Source organism: Lampris incognitus, chromosome 2, assembly GCF_029633865.1.
Source record: "Lampris incognitus isolate fLamInc1 chromosome 2, fLamInc1.hap2, whole genome shotgun sequence".
In the NCBI taxonomy this organism is placed as follows: Eukaryota; Metazoa; Chordata; class Actinopteri; order Lampriformes; family Lampridae; genus Lampris; species Lampris incognitus.
This window is the reverse complement of record NC_079212.1, coordinates 111,226,785-111,247,332: the sequence shown is the minus strand read 5'-3', so window position 1 is coordinate 111,247,332 and position 20,548 is coordinate 111,226,785. Positions and strand designations below refer to the sequence as shown.

Sequence of the window (20,548 nt, the reverse complement as noted above, 5' to 3'; positions counted from 1 at the left end):
TTGCTGCTGCTTATTTGAATGTGTTACACTAAGTTTGTCGATAGTCTTGCTTTAAGGTTACCTGTGTCTTCTAATGTCAATTTGTTTAATCTTTGATTGTGAAAAACTGAGGACAACAATTAAGTGTGTGGTATTCAGATGGAGTGGATTCTTAAACTTTTCTCATTAAATGAACCACATACATTCACAGAAATGAAATATTTTTCATTGCTACTAATTGGATTAGAACATTCTTAACATTAAAAACTCAAGAAGGTCATGGTGCCTGTTGATCAATTATCAGGCTACTGTTTCAGTAGGATAAAATGAGATGTGGAAAAGAGGGTAAAAAGTACGTAATCGTTGTGACTTTGGATGATTGCACACCAAAAACTCACACCCATTAAACTCATTTGCTGTGGAAGAGGAGTGAAAAAACAGACGTATTGGGCATCAAAGCTGCAAATGCTATCATTATGCAAACATGTTAATGTCCTAGACATCCTAAACACCACAGTCCGTCACTGTTGTCAAGAATATGGGCATGTTGCTTCAGTATGTAGAGGATTCAGAAGCTGTGGGGAGGACAACTACAGTGTGGAAAATTGTAAAGTGGAGAAAGCATAAGCAAAGTGCCTGCACTGCAAGGGAACTCATAATATGGGGTCAGCACGGTGTCCAAAAAAGAATTAAGGAAGAGAAAGTGAATAAGATGAGGGCAGGAAAGGGATTGTTGTATGCTGAAGCTGCTAAAAGAATAGAGAAACAACGAGAATGATGTGAGACAAGAAGATAAGGAGGACAAGTCATTCCAAAAGCATGCTGATTTTTGTTTTTGTAAGGACCAGGTGAATTTTGTTGACCTTTTTGGCAATTGTAATTAACTGTACTGCTGGAGTATGAAGAAATCTGAGCGAATTGACATAATTGTAGATGCAGCAAGGACATTTCTGGGTGTTGTACGAGTTTCTGGAGGTGTGCAGCAGCTGCTGAGAGACTTTTAGTCTCTCCCAGAAACCTGTAGAATAACTAGTTTAATTGAGAAGATATGAGGTTGTTTTTAAGTAAATATACAATCTGATCCACTCTCCATTCCAGTTGGTGGCGGTAATGCACCAAATCAATCGTTGTTTGCCAACTGCCAGTGAACCTAAACAAAACAAAGAGAGAGAGAGAGAGAGAGAGAGAGAGAGAGAGAGAGAGAGAGAGAGAGAGAGAGAGAGAGAGAGAGAGAGAGAGAGAGAGAGAGAGAGAGAGAGAGAGAGAGAGAGAGAGAGAGAGAGAGAGAGAGAGAGAGAGAGAGAGAGAGAGAGAGAGAGAGAGAGAGAGAGAGAGAGAGAGAGAGAGAGAGAGAGAGAGAGAGAGAGAGAGAGAGAGAGAGAGAGAGAGAGAGAGAGAGAGAGAGAGAGAGAGAGAGAGAGAGAGAGAGAGAGAGAGAGAGAGACGAGGAAGAAGAAAAAGCCCGTCATTGGACGGTCATTGTTTGAGGTAGGGGCCGCTATTATTACCAGGTAAGAGGTTAAAAAAAGATACTTCATAGACACACGGGCAAATTAATAGCAAAGTATGGAGGTGCTTCACTAATACATATTTTATAGAATAAAAAATGGCCAAGCCTGCAAACGTGTTTTCTCCAGTAAAGCTTAGACTCAGGCACAGATGGCAAGCTAAAGTTAGCAGTAAGGTTTAGCAAACTGACGCTGGTTAACTTTGTGGCTGAGCAGATTAGCATCTAACGTATGCTCGTATACGGGAGTTAGTAAACGTTACACCCAACACTACCCACTAGTTAGGTTATCTTATGTACTCGTTTTATCGATTCGGGCGAGACAGTTCCATACGTTGGTTGTTTACTAATTAACGTGTATTCTCAGCGGAAGCTGTTGAAAAAGCTGTCAGTAAGACGTTCATTAAGGGCTGACTTAGCCTAGCATAGCAGCTAATTGCTAAGGCGTTAATGTCAACCGGCTTGCTGAAAGAACAAAGAAGCATGTTAGTTGTCAGCTCTTACAGTTACTGGTGTGATCATCAGTTTATTTTGTGTAACCTAACGGAGTACCAACAGTATGCAAAGTCAGTTTATAACCTTCTAAAATTATTATTTTGGGATACCTGTCATTTCATATTGCTATGGCATAACAAACTAACCGTTGGCTAAGTAACGTTAACATGTAGAGTCTAACAAACTAGTAGCTTAATGCTAATTGATAAATGTGTAGTTGGAGGAATAGCTGTGAATGGCACGGCCTTAAAATTAAACAAGGCTCATATACGTTTAGCATCAGTGATCCAATAACCATACTTGACATAATCCTGTGTTTAGCCCAAAGCACCCGGAGGTGGCCCTGTTATTTAAATGTACTATTAATTAATTTCTCAATACCCTGAGTACAAACATAATTAATTTCTAATTAAGGCGTCGTTACCGACTTAACAGCAGTCGGTACATGTATAGCTGGAGACGTTTTTGAAAATTATTCGTACCGAAGGGGGTTATTTACGAAAGTTTCAGAGTCAGATTCGTTATTGAATGTTTGCATTTTGCGAGAGCTCCTAAGGACGTGAACGTTTTACCCTAGCTGTGGAAACATTTAAATCTAGTTAGTCTTCGGTTGATGATGGTTATTGATCAAGTAATAAATTGTCCTGTTTTACATGTGAAGTAAAATAAAAGAATGAAACCTTTACTCTGGTGGTTTAATTTAGTTTTGTGTGGGACGGCCTCAAAATGAACTTTGCCCCATGTACAATTAGGCATTTCCTCAAAATTGACCGCTGTTATTGCATACCTGAATTAATCAGGCCCTCAGAAACGGCCATGGTGCATACAACTGGTATGGACTCCATGGCCATATTCGAAACTGCAAGTCACGGGACGCCATGAGACTTATAAACGCTTTCCCTTAGAGATACATTTGAAAAGTAAGGCTTGGAAAATTTGCGTGGAAAACTTCTGGACATGGCACAAGTGCAAAGGCAACTCTTTGAATGGTCAAGTTTTAAATCATCGAGTCACTTTTTATGGTGAATGTGAATATAATGCATGCCATTTGTGCGCTCATGCAAACTAGACTCATAGATACTTCGACTTCAATTGTTTATAAAGCAGCCTGTATATACTTGGACATTGTTATTCTGGCTGGCTTTTCATTTTTATTGTTTGTCTTTCCCTCAACCCACCAATAATCCGCTGACATAATGTTAACAGGTGACACCTAATTAAAATATCAGATGGTTTTTACTTGCAAAAAATTCTTTGGGTCCCTTGGCAACACCATGGGACACACAAGCAGTTTGTCCCAAACTGCCAGTCGTATGCGCAGCTGTCATCGGAATGAATTGGCCGCCATATTCTGTACATTATCCAGTGTTTCAATACATTCATGGAATTAACGGATCAACAATTTTAAAAAGTTGAGATTTTGACTTTTGAAAATAAGTGTGGTCACTGCACTAGCGCCTCCTCTGGTCGGTCGGGGAGCCTGTTCGGGGGGAGGGGGGAATAGCATGATCCTCCCACGCGCCACTTCCCCCTGCGAAACTCATCACTGTCAGGTGAAAAGCGGCTGGCGACTCCACATGTATCGGAGGAGACGTGGTAGTCTGCAGCCCTCCCCGGATTGGCAGAGGGGGTGGAGCAGCGACCGGAAAGGCTCAGGAAGAGTGGGGTTAACTGGCTGGATACAATTGGGGCGGAAAAAAAGGGGGGGTAAAGAAAAAATAAAATAAGAGTGTAACGCTTAGAGCCAAATTATATTTAGTGTTGACAAAATGTTAGGCTTTGATAAAGGCAAAGGTGCCCCATATCTGCGGTTCACAACAGCTGACCTCACCGAATTGGTTCCCTTCTCTGTAGCATCTTCTGTGATGATATGTGACACTTCAGAGCCCATATGACCAATTTAAACCTTCACCATTCCTGTGTGCTTCCCAAGTTCTTTCAGTATTTAGATTCTTGGCCTCTTGTGTGTTCTCTAAGGAAACCTTAATATGCTGAATGCCATAAATAGGCTTTGTCTCAGAGTATATCATTTTTCCTAAGACCTAAAGGGGGGAAATTGCAGTGACGCAGCGCTTCTTAACCTTGCTTACTGTGCCTTATACCATCAGTGCCATAACTTGCACGCTTGCTTATTAGAGCTTCATGTTGAGTATCACTGCATTATTCAATTTAACATAAAACTATGGCCAAAACGTTCTCATCTTCCTGTGTTTTGGCCATCATACCGCTCCTCCGTTGGGTTTAGTGCTTTAAACATATATCCCTTATTTTGCGATTTATGGACCTTATTTTATGATAATCAGTTTTGCCATGAACATGCTTTTCCATTATAAGGGGCTGGTATTTATCAACATACTCGCATGAATACGAATGAAATGTGTTTTAAAATGTACTGTTAGAATTTTTTGTTTTTGTGTGTGTGTATATGTGTCAGAAAGTAGCTTGTCAAGAAAATGCAAATAACACAATGCAGCCTTTCAGCAAACTGGAAAGCAAGTTTCACATTCATAGTTTGTCCGCTAGTGATATAACTGACGGACAATTTCACTGGCATTTCAGAGACACACAGAAGACTGCTCAGTAATATATATGGCTGCTAGTGGACTGTTCTACAGCATATACTGTATGTAGGTGACCAAAGAATGATGCCTTAACCTAACGCTCTAACGACTCCCATCATCCGTATCCACATCAGAAATAAACAAAAAAAATTATATACACAGGACCACCCTGTAAAGTTTAACTGTTTACTTCAACACAAGATATTTTTGGTACAGAACGATTGTCCATTAGCAAAAAAGGTTAATAAGAACAGGAGCCCGAGAGGTAAAAAAAACTGTGTGGCTCTACTCTCCTTGCCTGACTCCACCCCCTTTCTTCTCCAACTCTCCTCGCGAGAGTATCAAAAGACAATTAAAGGTGCATGCTGTTACTAGGAAGCAACAATTATTCACACACCTTTTAAGTGCAAGGAATCAAACAATTAACTTATTGTATTACTGTAAATATGAACTGTAAATTATTGCATGCTAATTAGTCAAATAAATATATTTTATCAATAAACTGCATTTAGGCTCCTACATTACGGGCCCTTAATTGTTATCAATGTCCTTGAAACAATTACTCAAAATTTGTTTTAACTTAAAGGAGCCTACGTGCTAAGTTACTTAGGTTCAACTATCTAAAGAAATCTTCTCTTTCTTCACCACGTCCCAAATGAGGACTTGGCTTCAGAACAGCTCATCAATTATCCTCAGGTTCTTGAAGAAGACATAGCTTCGTTACTGGGCGACAAAGTTCATTAGTCTTGGTCTGAACTTTCACTTGGTGAACAAGGCCTTTCTTGTCAGGGAAAGTCTTCACAATTCTTCCAAGTGGTCATGAATTTCTGGGTGATGTGTCATCCACAATCAGCATCATATCACCGACACGGAAGTTTCTTCCAGGCTGGAACATAGTTGACGTTCTTGGAGCTGCAGGATGTATTCTTTGCACCATGGTTTCCAGAAGATGTCCGTGAGGTACTGGACTTGCCTCCATCTGCGGTTAGCGTACTGGCCATCCTTGTTGAATATTCCTGGTGGTAGCTCAGGTTTGACCTTGAGTAACACCAGGTGGTTGGGCATTAAGGCCTCTAAATCATTGGGGTCTGAAGATGCCTTTTTAATGGGCCTGCTGTTTATGACTTTGTCTGGTAGATCTTCATCCCAACTATATTTCTGCCGGCATAAATCTTGCAGGATTCTTTTAGCGGGCAGCACTACTGGACCGAGAAAGCCCAACGGGTCATAGATGGAACTGACAAGGGAAAGCAGGCCTCTCCTGGTGTTTGGTCTATCTTTGAGGTTGATCTTAAACTTGAACTGATCTGATTCAGCACACCACTGGATTCCCAATGCTCTCTCCATCAGCACGTTGTCTTCATCCATGTCCAGATCTTGATACCCTTGTGCTCTTTCCTAGTCGGGAATTGAGATGAGCAACTTCCGGCTGTTGCTCAACCATTTTGTTTGTTGAAATCCACCTTTTGCCAACATGCTCCTCAAGTCAGTGCAAAGGGCAATTGCTGTGTCTTCATCAGTAGTTGACTTAAGACGGTCATCTACATAAAAATTCCTTTTGACTGTTTTTGGAAGCTTCTTGACCACATTCAACCTCAAAGTCTGTTGCACATTTCTGAAGTGCAAAGTTTGCAACACTTGGCGGTTATGTTGTCCTGAAGATGTGGACCAACAGCTTGTGTTCAACAAGCTCCTGCTCATAGAAACCTGAAGAGATCCATATCTTCATTACTGACTCTGACCTGATGGAACATGGCCTACACATCAGCCATAACCACCATGGTCTCTTGTCGGAACCTCATGAGGACCCCCACTAGCGAGTTTGTTAGGTCTGGTCTTTGCAGGAGCGGTTGGTTAGGTGATGTTCCTCAAAAGCTTGCTCTGCAGTCAAAGACAACACGCAGTTTTTGCTTGACTGGATGTCTGAGTCCATGGTGAGGCAGATACCATGTTCACCCCTCAGTTGGCTCATGTTCAGTACTGTCAAGCTTCACTGCGTAGCCTTTTTTGATGATGTCATCCATGAATGCAACATATTCTGTATAAAACTTGACATCTCTAGAGAATCCTCTCTGTAGGTTCAGCGCACGTTGCTCGGCGACTGAGCTGTTATTTGACATACACAATGACTTGTCGCTCACCGGAAGGCAAACACTGTAATGACCATCCTAAAGTTTTGAGAATTGGGACACCATGTTAATAAACTGATGATCATCCTTGGACATTTCGATGTCCTCGTTTTGTCCAGCATCCGGAAAGTCCTGCTTGAACTGCAGTTGCCAGAGCTCTTCTAACTTGGCTACTGAGATTCGATTTGCAGTGACTTCTGTCAATTTGTTTGTCTCCATTATATCGCTTCCACCTCTGAGTGGTCCATTTATCATCCAACCTAATATTGTTCTGACGGCATATGGTCCGCCATCCATGCTGCTGACCACTTGTAGTGGCTCCATGGCCTTGGGAACATTTGCTCCTGTAAGTAATCCAACCATTGCTTGGATAGTGGGAAGTTTCACCTCCTTTAAGTGAGGCCAACTGTTAACATCCTCTTGGTGGGTAATATTATCTTTGGTTACAGGAATGGTTTTCTGTGAAAACACCTCTGAAAGTTTGATAAACTGGTTTCCATCCAGGCTACTGATTTCCAGTCCAGTCACAATGCAAGTGTTCATGACTGATTCAATTCCCATTGTTCACAACACAATGCTTGTATTGCGTCCATTCACACTAAGTTTGTTTATCAGTGACTGTAGCGAAAGTACCTGAGCTACCTAGGTCCAAAAATGCATATGTTGTCACTACCTTGGTTCTCTTTTGTGCCTTGACACGCACTGGAATGACTGAAAGAGCACAATCTTCCTTACCGTCCCAGTGACGCCAAAAGTTTCTGTCATTTGTACAAGGGCACTTGATATGGATTGTTGTTCATAACTTTCTTTTGCTGTTTCTTCTCTCGAGTCTTTAGTGTTCATGTGCAGCAGTGTGGCATGCAGACGAAAGCATTCTTGACACTGAACTTTCTCTTTGCAGCTGCTACTCGTGTGACCGTGTTTCAAACATGCAAAACACAGACCTTTGCTTCTCAAGAATCTTTCCTTTGTGTGGCTTGCTCTTGAGTTTTCTGCAGATTGTGAGGCTGTCTTGCTCTCCTTTGCAATAAACACAAGGCTTGCTGTTTGCGTCCAGAGACAGTTTGTTTTTGGTGTTGCTTGTTTGTCATTTTCTGTCTTGACTTTGTTTTTGGTTCTTGGGGGGTACAATGGCTGTTGTGAATACTTTCTTTGGTTTGAGTGTCTCTGCATATTGTGGTTTTGGTTTCTGCAGACTGGGTCTCTCGTCCGCGATGGTGTAGCAGGCTAAGCATCGGCTTTGTGTCAATGCAGTTGCCCACTGGGGACCGGGGTTCGTGCCCCGGTCTCATCAGATCTGACTATGGCCAGACTCGATGAAGCATCAATAATCGGCAACGCTGTCTTCGGGAGGGGAGCAGAGTCGGCTTGTGTTCGTCACATGAATGCGTCTCTGTGTGTGTCGGAAAAAGCAGTGGTTCTGCCTGGATTTGCCTTGTCACGGAAGTGGTGAGGCGTCTCCTTCGAGACTGCCGGCTGGAGAGATGCAGTTGGCGAACGCATGCAGTACGAGGGTGGGTGTTTAAACTAAAATAGGGATCGATTGGCCACTAAAGGGGAAAAATCAGAAATGAATGTATAAAAAAATACTGTGTCTCTCATGCTTGTGGCGGTTTCTTTTATGTTTCCATAGAGTGGGTGTAATATATACCTAACTTGCTTGTTGACAAAGTCGACAAAGTCTTTAATTCTTTTCTTTGTTTTTTTTCTTGCAAGTCACAGGCAGACTTTCTCCAAGTTTCTTTGAGTTTGTATGGCAGCTTGTTAGCTAGTGCCTTTATGTTAGCTGTGTTGTCTAGGTCTTCCATGTAGCTAATATCTGTCATTGTGTCGGAGCAGCCTGTGAGGAATAATGCGAAGGACAGTATAGCGCAGCAACATCTTCTGGCTTGATTGTCTGCCAGTCCAAAGCCTCCTTTATGTAGGCTTCTGCTATCCTCTAGTCATCGCCAAAAAAGTCTTTTAGCATTTGTTTTGCTTTAACATAACCTGCTGAAGGTTCTATGTGGATGCAGCTCTTAACCAATTCATGCGGTTGTCCACTTGTGTATTGCACCAAAAATTGTAGGCGATCACGATTGTCACTAGTGTGGCCTTCAATTCCATGTTCAATAGATCTGATAAAGAATTTATATTCAAGCGGATCACCCTCAAATGTTGGACTTGTGAGATCAGGAAATAATGATGCTTTGTGATACTTCACAAGGTACTCGGTGACGTTGGCTTGCTGAGAGATGGCCTTGCATAGACTATCAAACACTGGTCCGTCATTGAGTTCCATGTTCGGCGCAGGTGAGGCTGTTGGATGCATTACTGGCTGAATGTTGTTTTTAACATTAGGTGTGGGTGAGGCATGCTGTGGTGGTGGTGGTTGAAAGGAAGTATTCACCTTTGTTTCGCCAACCTGTGTATCAGCTTCAATGATGCTCATGTCCGCTTGTGTGTATTCATATTTTTGCAAAATTTCCATGTTTGCATCTGACTCAGCAAGAGCAGTCTGTATTGCATGCATCTCCTTCCTAGCCTTTATTGCAGCTTCTATTCTTTTTTGCTCGGCCTCAAATGCCGCCTCTCGCAGTTTTTCTCGAGTCTCCTTGTATCTTTTTTTGTGCATGCCAATCTGTTTCTTCCTCTTTTATGGCTAACTTCTCCCTTAAAGCTGCAGCCTTTGCCTTTATTTATGCGTGTTCCATCTCTGCCTTTAATCTGACTGAAGAAAATGATGACAACACGCTTCCGCTTCCTCCTGGACCTCAACCAGTCTGGGTTCAGGGTGGGTCACCTGACAGAGACGGCCCTCCTTGCAGAGATAGAATCGCTGCACTCTGCAAGAGCAAACTCTCTCTCCTCTGTCCTGATACTCCTGGACCTGTCAGCTGCGTTCGACACAGTGAATCACCAGATCCTCCTCTCTACCCTCGAGGGGCTGAGTGTTACAGGCTCTGTACTCTCAATGTTTGCAACCTACCTGACGGGTCGCTTCTACCAGCTGACATGGAAGGGATCTGTGTCGGAGCCTCGCACACTGACTACAGGTATTCCACAGGGTTCGGTTCTGGGTCCTCTCCTTTTCTCCCTGTACACGACATCCCTGGGTTCTGTTATTCGCTCGCATGACTTCTCTTACCACTCTTATGCCGATGACACCCACTTGATCTTGTCCTTTCCTCCCTCTGACACACAAGTAGAGACACGCATTGATGCGTGCTTGACTGACATCTCAGAGTGGATGGCAACACAACCCCTGAAGCTCCCGGAGAAAGGTTGCCCACACCAAGACCTGGCCATCACCATTGACAACACCGTGGTGATGCCAACTCGGACTGTGAGGAATCTGAGTGTGATTCTGGATGACCAACTGTCGTTTGCTGAAAACGTTGTATCGGTTGCTCGCTCCTGCAGATTTCTCCTCTATAACATCAGGAGGATTCGCCCATTCCTCACCGACGAGATGGCACTGGTGCTCATCCAGGCTCTGGTCATCTCCCGGCTGGACTACAGCAACTCCCTCCTTGCTGGCGCCCCGGCGTCGGCCATCAGACCTCTGGAGCTTGTTCAGAAAGCTGCAGCTCGTCTGGTGTTCAACCGCCCTAAGTTTTCCCATACAACTTCCCTCCTCATGTCCCTACACTGGCTTCCAGTAGCTGCTCGCATCCAGTTTAAGACTCTGGTGCTAGCCTACAGGGCAGTGAAAAGAACAGCTCCTTCCTATCTCAAGGCCATAGTCAAGCCCTACACCCCCGCCTGACCACTTCGCTCTGCTGCCTCGGGACGCCTGGTTGCCCCGTCACTCAGAGGCCCTTGCTGCCGATCGACCCGGTCACGGCTCTTTTCTGTCCTTGCTCCCACACTGGTGGAATGAACTCCCCACTGATGTCAGGACAGCGGAGTCGCTGCCCATATTTCGGCGCAGGTTGAAAACTCACCTCTTTAAGAACTACTACCCTGTTACTTGTTCTTAGCACTTATTGTATTCACTCATTTAAAAAAAAAACCTCTTTCTTGCACTTCTATTTTAGCACTGGTTTTGCTCTTAGATGCTTGTTTAGATGCACTTATGACCTCTGATGACTAGTTTTTCACTGTCTTGCTCATCCATGACAAACGAAATTTTCCACACTTAATTAGTAAAAATGCCGAAGCACCATAGAATGAGCTTCACACATAAAATGCGTTCCACTACTTCCTTCAGCTGAACAACGTCTCTTTTTTTTTTCTTTTTTTTTTTTCTTTCTTTTTGTTATGTGTAAGACCGCAGCACCCTCACTTGCTGCACTGTCGTCCTCGTAGGCTAGCTTCGATTAGCATTCTGTGGCAAAGCAAGGAAAGATACTGTAACCTGCATGGATAAGTAGACACGTTAGCCCTTGGCTAATGGGTCAAACCTTTTAGTCGACTGGCTAACGTGTCAGCCATGGTGCGGGAGACACGGGTTCGCGTCCCTGCTGCTGCGATACCTGGCTGCCCCCCCCCCCATATGCTACAATACGATTTAGTTTGTTCTCTTCTTTCCCTAAAACCACCGTGATGTCCGTGCAAAGTTTCCTTCTTCCGTAGTCCATTTCGAGTCAGGTCGTTCCAAATCCCATTAATCCATGCAGAGGTAGTTTTGTTTTTTGTTTTTTACTAATAATGTAGGTTTCCAAAGAATGACGCCTTATCTTGATGCTCTAACAACTCCCCTCATCCGTATCCACATCAGAAAAAAAAATATCTGTGTTGACTCCACTCTCTCCTTGCCTGACTCCACCCCACGTTCTTTTCCACCTCTCCTCGCGAGAGTATCAAAAGACAATTAAAGGTGCATGCAGTTACTAGGAAGCAACAATTATTCACACACCTATAAGTGCAAGGAATCAAACAACTTATTGCATTACTGTTAATATGAACTGTAAATCATTGCATGCTAATTAGTCAAATATTAATATTTTATCAATAAACTGCATTTAGGCTCCTACACGGTATGTATACACTAAAGATTATGTTGAAAATCCTGATTGTTTTCCTTGGAAGACCATTGACCCCTAATGTAATTTACCAAGGTGTAAATTCTTTGCCCAGTAAGCTCTCCCAAAATTGTACACTCAAGTTACAGAACAACTCAGAAAATGTGTTTGTATTTTTATTCGTAAACATTTTTTATGGCATTATGCATTACAACAATGCGTTTACTTCCAAGTTTGCATATCTGATTTCATTTAACAAAGCCTGTTAAGTCTAAATTATGATTCTGATTTGCAAATAAGTCATTTTGTTTAGCCATTTGAAATAGAATGCATAACTGTTGATCACCAAAAATTTAAAAACTGTTCACCCAGCCCTACAAGCAGCCTATTTGTTTTTCATATGCCAGTGATGAGGGAAAAAAACATATCAGAAGCTACTTTTGACCAGCCACCTTTTACCACAATCACTATTATCAAAATGTCATCATATTTCATATTGTAGGTATTTGGACATAGTGACAACAAACACAAGTATATAAGGACATCAGGTCGTACCAACCAATCTTTAGCCCTGTGTTATACTAGTCTTATCTTAAATTGGTGGTTATTCCGTAACCAACACTTGAGTCTGGGATAGGACTTTTCTTGACTGGTGAAGTCAGAATTTATCACAATATCATAGTATTTCACTGTTCACTACCTTGAAAAATATTTTATTCTGTTTTTACAGTCTCCACAAAGTTAACCTCACATTAACTGTTAATAAAGATGTCCAGAAAATCTCATTTAACATCACTATTCAAAGACTTACTTGTTTCGTTTGTAACTAGATATGCTGTTGGTAAACTAAGGTGCATAGCACCGACTTGCATTGTTGTCATTTTCAATTAATTCACTATCTCTGACACCTTTCTTGCCAGGCAGGATGTTGCGGCTTCGCTGTAAGACCAAAAATGGGAGCCACATAATGCAGGGCTTGACTCATCAGTCCTGTGTGCGGGAGCTAAAAAACAAGGTGGAGGAGTTGACTGGTATCCCCTGTGATGTGCAGAAAATCATGGTTGGTTACCCTCCTTCCAGTCTTGACCTCCGAAATGGAGATGCTCACCTCAAGGACTACCCAATCAAATCAGGTAGTCTGTTTTCTTCTACTTTTGGCAAAAGAGTAAATAAAATGCAAATGGTATGATCAAATTCACACCGTTTGTAGTTACATAGTCTCATTTCTGATATATGATGTTCTTATCTAGACATAATACATTAACTACCCTAACTGAGAAACTTTAAAAAAGTACAACTCAAGGTTGAATTTCGAAATTACAATTATAAGTGCTGTTGCAGTTAGAAAAGTGGTATATAAAATGCAACTTGATTGATTGATTAATTGATTGATAGCTCTATTGGTATCAATAGTAAAGATCGCAAGGATAGATACTTACCTGCTCAGCATTGCTTAAGTAAGTCTGAACTTTGTATCGTCATCGGATTCTCAAGATGTGCATTTATTTTTTGCAGGAGACACACTTATTGTTGAGGAAGAGAAGAACAAACCAAAACCTCAGGATAACTCTACTGTGACCAAGACACCACACCTGGAAGCCTCCCCGGCACTGGCAAGACGTGTGGTTCCCGCTGACAACTCCTGCCTCTTTACCAGCGTGTCCTATGTGGTGGAGGGTGGCATGTATGACCCCGCTTGTGCCCCCGAGATGCGAGGCCTCATTGCCCAGATTGTGTCTAGTGACCCCACAGCATACTCTGAGGCTGTCCTGGGCAAGACCAACGAGGAGTACTGCTCTTGGATAAAGCGTGATGACACCTGGGGTGGAGCCATAGAGGTGTCCATCCTGTCTAAGTTCTACCAGTGCGAGATCTGTGTGGTGGACACACAGACGGTGCGTGTTGATCGTTTTGGGGAGGACGCTGGCTACCACAAACGTGTACTGCTGATTTACGACGGCATCCACTATGACCCACTGCAGAAAGAGATGTCTGGCTCCGATGCTCCACCCCAAACCATCTTTTCCACCACTGATGACGTGATCTTGGCCCAGGCACTGGAGTTGGCAGATGAGGCGAGGCGCAAGCGGCAGTTTACAGACGTTAACCGCTTTGCACTACGCTGCATGGTGTGCCAGACAGGCCTGGTAGGACAGAAAGAAGCACGAGAGCATGCCAAGGAGACAGGCCACACTAATTTTGGAGAAGTTTGAATGCGCCCCTTTATCTTTCACCCCATCCCCAGCTCTGCACACAACCACCCCTTACCCTCACATTTGGCAACTCTGTTGGTCTCTCAGTCTGTAAGTGTGTCTGCTTGTATGATCCTCTACCTCACATTCTCCAACAACATTTAGAGAGACTGCAGATGCCGTCTTCAGCCACTAACCTGTTCAGTATTACTCTTAACTGCTGTCCTCAATGTCCAAAAAATACAAAAAAAGCTACTTCAATGCCCTGGCTTCACTAAACCATAATTCTAGGGTGTTGGGAAATGATTTCAGGTCAGTTCTTCAGTCCTGGGTCAAGGAGTATAAGTATTCTATTTCTTTTAAGCAGTTGGGGGTACTGAATGAGTGGAGTTTAGAACAGGAAAATCCAAATTGTACCTATTGAGTTTTCGGTCACAAAAAAAGTGATTGATTTTACAAGTTCTATCCTGTGATTATCTGAACCCTCTGGCACTCACTGTATTTTCATTAGTGGAAAATCAAAACCTATTCGGTATACTACAGGGGTTAGGATAAATGCTAAGAATTATTTACACTATTTATGCAGTTTGACCCAGATCTGCCGTTGTCTTAAGCTCAGCACACCATGGATGACTGTTTAAAATCATCCTGTTGTTCACGTAGCATGTGTTTGTTCTCCTTCTTGGGCGATGGATGTCAGAATCTCTACTACTACTACTACAACTACTGCTACTACTACTACCCAGAACTAATGCTTTGGCTACCTTTTTGCTGAAGTCTGAATTGTCTAGCACAATCGGGCTGTTATTATGCTAACATGGACTAGTTACTATTTCAGACAAGTTACTTTCTCATTTTGTTGTTTTTGTGACAACCTTTTGATTTTACACAACAATATCCTTAAGATTGTGGTGTGGGATCTTGGCATGGAATTTGAAAAAGTCCCTTTGCAGGATTCACAAGGGTAAACATAATTACTTCAGTGTTACAATAATCTATTGTTTTTTGTTAAAATGTAGTTTATTGGTTGGGCTATTTTATGGTCAACAATTTTACACAAAATAATGGTGCTTTAAACAAACATTCTACAAACACTAATTTTTATTTTATTTTCTTCACGGGTATGACAGCATTTCAGGAGTATGATTTTTAAAGCTCGGGTGTTCCAGACATCATGCTGCATTTAATACTTTTTTGTTTTTAAAAGTTTATTTTTACAACATATAGCATGCCATATGTATGCACATATGTGTGCATACATATGGCACACACCTACTCATACTAAATGAAAGAACTTGTTGAGGAAATTCAGAAATAGCCAATGAATTCAAGATTTTGAAAAACATTCAATCAGGTGTGTCCAAACGTTTGACTGGTACTATATATACACACACTACATGGCCAAAACTATGGACACCCCTTCTAATGAGTGGACTGGGCTATTTCAGCCACATCCATTGCTGGTAGATGCATAAAATCAGTCATACAGCTGTGCAGTCTCCATAGACAAACATTGGCAGTAGAACGGTTCATACCAAAGAGCTCAGCAACTTTCAACCTTGACTCTTTCATAGGATGCCATCTTTCAAACAAGTCAGTTGGTAAAATTTCTACCCTGCTAGATCTGCCCCAGTCAATTGTAAGTTTCTTATTGTGAAGTGGAAACGTCTAGGAGCAACATCAGTTAAGCCGTGAAGCGGTAGGCCACACAAGCTCACAGAACAGGACCGCCGAGTGATGGAAGTGCATAAAAATAATCTGTCAGTTGCAACACTCATTACCAAGTTCCAAACTGCCTCTGGAAGCAAGGCCAGCACAAGAACTCTTCGTCTGGAGTTTCATGAAATGGGTTTCCATGGCCGACGAGCTGCACACAAGCGTAAGATCACGATGCACAATGCCAACCATCAGCTGGAGTTGTGTAAAGCACACTGCCATTGGACTCTGCAGCAGTGGAAACACGTTCTCTGGAATGATGAATCATGCTTCACTATCTGGCAGTCTGCCAATTCACCAAACCCAGATTGGTGAATTGACATTCACCAATCTGGGTTTGGCGAATGTCAGGAGAACGCTTCCTGCCTGAATGCATAGTGCAAACTCTAAAGTTTGGTGGAGGAGGAATAATGGTCTGGGGCTGTTGTTCATGGTATGGGCTGGGCCCTTTAGTCCCAGTGAAGGGAAATCTTATTCTCTCTTAATCTCACCTACAGTGACTTACTAGAGAATTGTGTGCTTCCAGCTTTAAGGTAACAGTTAGGGGAAGGCATTTTTGTTTCAGCAGGACAATGCCCCCATGTACAAATTGAGGTCCATAAAGACATAGTTTGCCTGATTTGCTGTGGAAGAGCTTGACTGGCATACACAGAGCCCTGACTTCGACCCCATCCAACACCTTTGGGATGAACTGAAATGCTGACTGTGAGCCAGGCCTTCTGTCCAACATCAGTGCCCAACCTCACTGATGCTCTTGTGGCTGAATGGGAGCAAATCCCTGCAGGTATGTTCCAAAATCTAGTGGAAAGCCTTACCAGAAGAGTGGAGGCTGTCACAGCAGCAAAGAGGGGACCAACTTCATCTTGATGCCCATGGTTTTGGAATCAGATGTTCAACAAGCACACATGGGTGTGATGTTCAGGTGTCCACATACTTTTGGCCATGTAGAGTTTGTGCGTGCGCGCGCGCACGTCTGTGTGGGTGTGTGTGTGTGTGTGTGTGTGTGTGTGTGTGTGTGTGTGTGTGGTTTTTTTTTAAAACAAAGTGTGACAAGTTGTGTTTGATCAACTTTTTTGAAATCGTTTTTGAACAGAAACCAGGATGAAGGGTGTGCAACAAGTACCAGTTAACGCCCCATTTTTAAACATCTGGAGAATAAAAGACTGAAAGAATGTAATCAGTGCTTTATGAGATAAACCCTGTTCACTCAACATGTTCACGGTTCAGGTACTGTCCTCACACAATGTGCTTTGTTCATTAACATTTACATAACTATTTTTTTTTTGAAGTTGTTGGGGGTTTTTTCTGTTTGCTCATATTCTCATCTTGAGACTTACTCCACATGTACTGTTAGAGGACTGTGAGCAAATGGTTATTTGCCTGTACTGGTTTGTGGTGTGGTGCATGTCTCCAGAGGGAAACTGCCTGCCTGTTATTGTTTGATGCTTTCCACTCTGAGGGGAGGGCATACCGTTACATCTTGGACTGGAGTCAGCCATCATCTCATTGCTAAGTCCTTTGATAACGCACTGCCTATAAGTAATAATCATGCACTTGTTCAAGTACATGCAGACTTGATCTCAAAGATGGTCAGTTGGATTGAATATGGTCATGCAGATCGTTTTGAAATGGGCTTATTTCTATAATATTTTTATTGTCCTCTCCTTGCTCACTTGTCTAATTGAAACAGGGTAGGTTCACATAACAAGATATTGGCCCTTAATGTTCAAGTCAAATTTGACCTGTCCTAAACAAAGGAAGAAAATAAGTGCAAAACTACTTTTCAGTTATTTAAATATTACAGCACAATAAGTATCGGTTAAAATCAATTGTTTCTGTTTGACAACGGATGAAGTGATTGGGATCTGCTATCGAAAACGAGCTGAAATGTGAAAGGCCAACATTTTTATAGTGTTTTATTAACTTTTTTTGCTGACAGAGTTCTTAATGCCATGGGTTTAATAGTAAAGTTTGATAGTGATTTTTCCATGAATTAACTGATTTTAAAAGTTCAACTGTTGGTGGCTTCATTGCACCCTGCATGCCCTCTATTCGGAGGGATGGTGGCTTGTAAAGGCCACATGGACATCATCAGATATGGGCTGCTGTTGACCTTCACACAATCACTTTTCCCATGTTCTCATAAGTTTTCAAGGACACTAACAATGAATTTTGCACACAAAGCACTACGAAATAACTGGATTTACTTGATTTTTTCCAATATGGTATCACAATAAAAATTATATAACAAAGTGTTGGCTAGGTGTGTCCCCCCCCCACAGCCACTTCTGTTTATCATTTCGACTCAAATCCGTGTGATGTAATAGTTATTTTTGTTCCACTTTTAATTTACATTTTCTTACAAAACAACTCTTGGATAAATCTTAGTGCCCTTAGACTGACCCCGCGCCAGTGAAGTGGGATTAAGACCAAGTGTTATTTTGAGGAACATCAACCCATCCTAACAGGATTGAGGAACCATCTGTAACAACGACCATCCTCAGAACAAACATAACGATGGATGAACTAAACCATGATGGAAGTCAAGAGAAAATGAGAAGTGATAGTTTATGACGACCGACTTCGTTGCGCGGGAGTTGAACCACGGATATTGTACAACTAACAGGTTGATTAAAACCCCTCTTGTTCCGCATTTGTCCGGCAGTGGACAACAGAGGGGGATGGATCCGGACTCTTGTGTCGTTGCCTCGACGCGGTTGTCCGGCGGTGGTTTGCGGAGCCGCCCATTAGAAAGCCTAAACAGAGAGACGGCTCTGGACGGCGCAGCGGCTTAATGAAAAATGCGCCGCTCTGATTGGCTGAAAGCTTAAGACGCAAAGTCCCTTTATCACCTGCGACGTCACCCGGTTCGTGGCCAAAGAACTTAGCGGCATTTGGATAGCCGCGATTTGTTTTTGTATTTTTTTCATTTTTTTCATTTATTTTTATTTTTTGTCTAACGGTAAGTCAGCTATCGATGCATTTCTCAGTTATCTTTAGTTTTAACAGTTGCCACCCTGTCAACGCTCGAACTCACTTTGTCTTACCTATATGAAGTGTAAATGCCGTTAGGTGTATGGAATGGCTACATGGATGGTTTTCAGCCTACGTAGCTAGGTCACTTTAAATAGCCGTATTATTCGCGTCAGATTCGCAAACTCTCAAGGGCATCGGCCTGCCGAGTGCAGTTTAGATGGCTGAATGTGGCCGTCCAACTTGCTGCATACCTCACATGCTCATGATAAAACCCGCAGTCGGAGGTTGCTCCTCTATGAACATAGTCAAAACAAATTTGTCGACTGTCAGTTTGACCCATAGTCATAAATGTCAGTCATGGATGGTAAATGAAAGTTATTGCCCCCCCCCCCCACGCGCTCATCCTGATTTCAGTTAGTGTGGCATATTTGTTTTCCGCTGTGTTGCTAGATGGACTGCACAAAGGAAAAAAAATAAATCAGATGAGCTTTTTATGATGAGAAAGCATTTTATAGCCCGATGAAGTCCGACCTTTTCTTACTCGTCTGGGGGTCTTGTTATCCAAAGGAAATAACAGGGCACCCTGACACCATATTAAATGTAGAGCAACACCTGCGACCCATGTAACCTGATTGTTGTGCTACTATCAATCTGCAGGTTTAAAGACTCCAAATACCCCCTCAACCGGTACAGTTGTTTCAGCTTGTTTTTGCGTTGTCTCTAGGCTTGCAGCTGCCCCTTCAATTTGCATGAAATCTGTCCAGATCGTGAGCGTTTGGGCTATTCAAATTAACACCTCAAATGACTTGCATGTATCCCCATGGATGGGGACAGTTTTTCATATTTGCCTGGGGACAGGAGCTTTAAGTTTTCACAGAGATGGGGATGTCACGACAAAGCAAAAGTGGTGCTTTTGTGTCATTCTGAACCTATATACGTATATAGCAACCCATCCAGCTTAGGTGCTGAAACATTTCCAAATATGCATTTCTTACAAGGATCAGACAGAGCATTACATTTGTAGTAGTAGTAGTAGTAGTAGAACTTTTTGTCTCCAGAGGAGCAATTTGTTGTGCAGCAGTATGAATGGTTATAACACAAGATAAAAACACACAAGGCAATTAAATACATGCAAACACAGAGTTTAAAAAAAAGAACTAAAAACATACAATACCTTCATTAGAATAAATTAAAACAATGTAAAAAAAGAAAAGAAAAAACAAGTGTGGTTGAGTGGACTATTCTTAACACTCCCAGCTCTATTTTCTACTACTCCAGCGGACCAGAGGTTCATCATTGCTCTGCCATTTGTTTGGTTCAGTTGTCATGGGGATTAACACAGGAGTGGAGTCTAGAAGTAATCAAACTTGCTTTCTTTTTATACCCCAGTTGACTTGTTTGGTCATTATGTTTGCACAGTTACACAGTTCACTCTATGGTTGCCACAAATCTATGCACTCTTATGTGGAGGCTTGGGTACAAAGTTCCTCCCAGTGCCAAAGACCTAGTTTACATCTTATCCCAGAGGAAATTCAAACCTCTAACCCAGGAACTGTTGGTGTATGGCTGCACCCTCTGAGCTCTTTGACCGTCAATATCTTTTTAGATGCTCCCTGATGTTGATGATCCCCTATTTCTCTTTACTATCAAATGCATGACTGCTACAGTAAAACAGCATAGTTAAACTTGATATAGCTTTAGGGCGATCATTTGTGCTGTCATCCACTCGTGTTGAAACTGAGCCTGTTGAAGAAGATTAGGAGTGGCATGTGCTGTAATCTGAGTCACATGCAGCTGAAGGACTAGTTGGATATCTCTGAGAAATACACGGCCATTACACCCCGTCATTCACTGCTAGATGTACTCTCCTAGTCTGGTATGCATGCAAAGGTTTATGTTGACAAGATAATATTATGAAAAGTCAGTGTAAAAGACTGAGAAACCTAAAGTTTTATAAAATGGCTTACATAAGAACTCTTGAAAGGCAATGTTGACTAACCGACTGTCCCTAATTTAACTGTCTTTATAGAGAGTGCGACAGGATCTG

The 20,548-nt window shown here is 42.3% G+C and overlaps 1 protein-coding gene across 1 annotated transcript; it reads left to right on the top strand.

The window, feature by feature from the left end:
* The first annotated feature begins 1,432 nt into the window (after positions 1-1,432).
* yod1 (YOD1 deubiquitinase) lies at positions 1,433-20,543 on the top strand. Its single transcript, XM_056275038.1, has 4 exons — positions 1,433-1,490; positions 12,538-12,750; positions 13,133-13,920; positions 20,531-20,543. Exons 2-3 carry the CDS (start codon positions 12,543-12,545, stop codon positions 13,828-13,830), a joined length of 906 nt encoding a protein of 301 aa, XP_056131013.1. The 5' UTR covers positions 1,433-1,490; positions 12,538-12,542; the 3' UTR covers positions 13,831-13,920; positions 20,531-20,543.
* Positions 20,544-20,548: the final 5 nt, after the last annotated feature.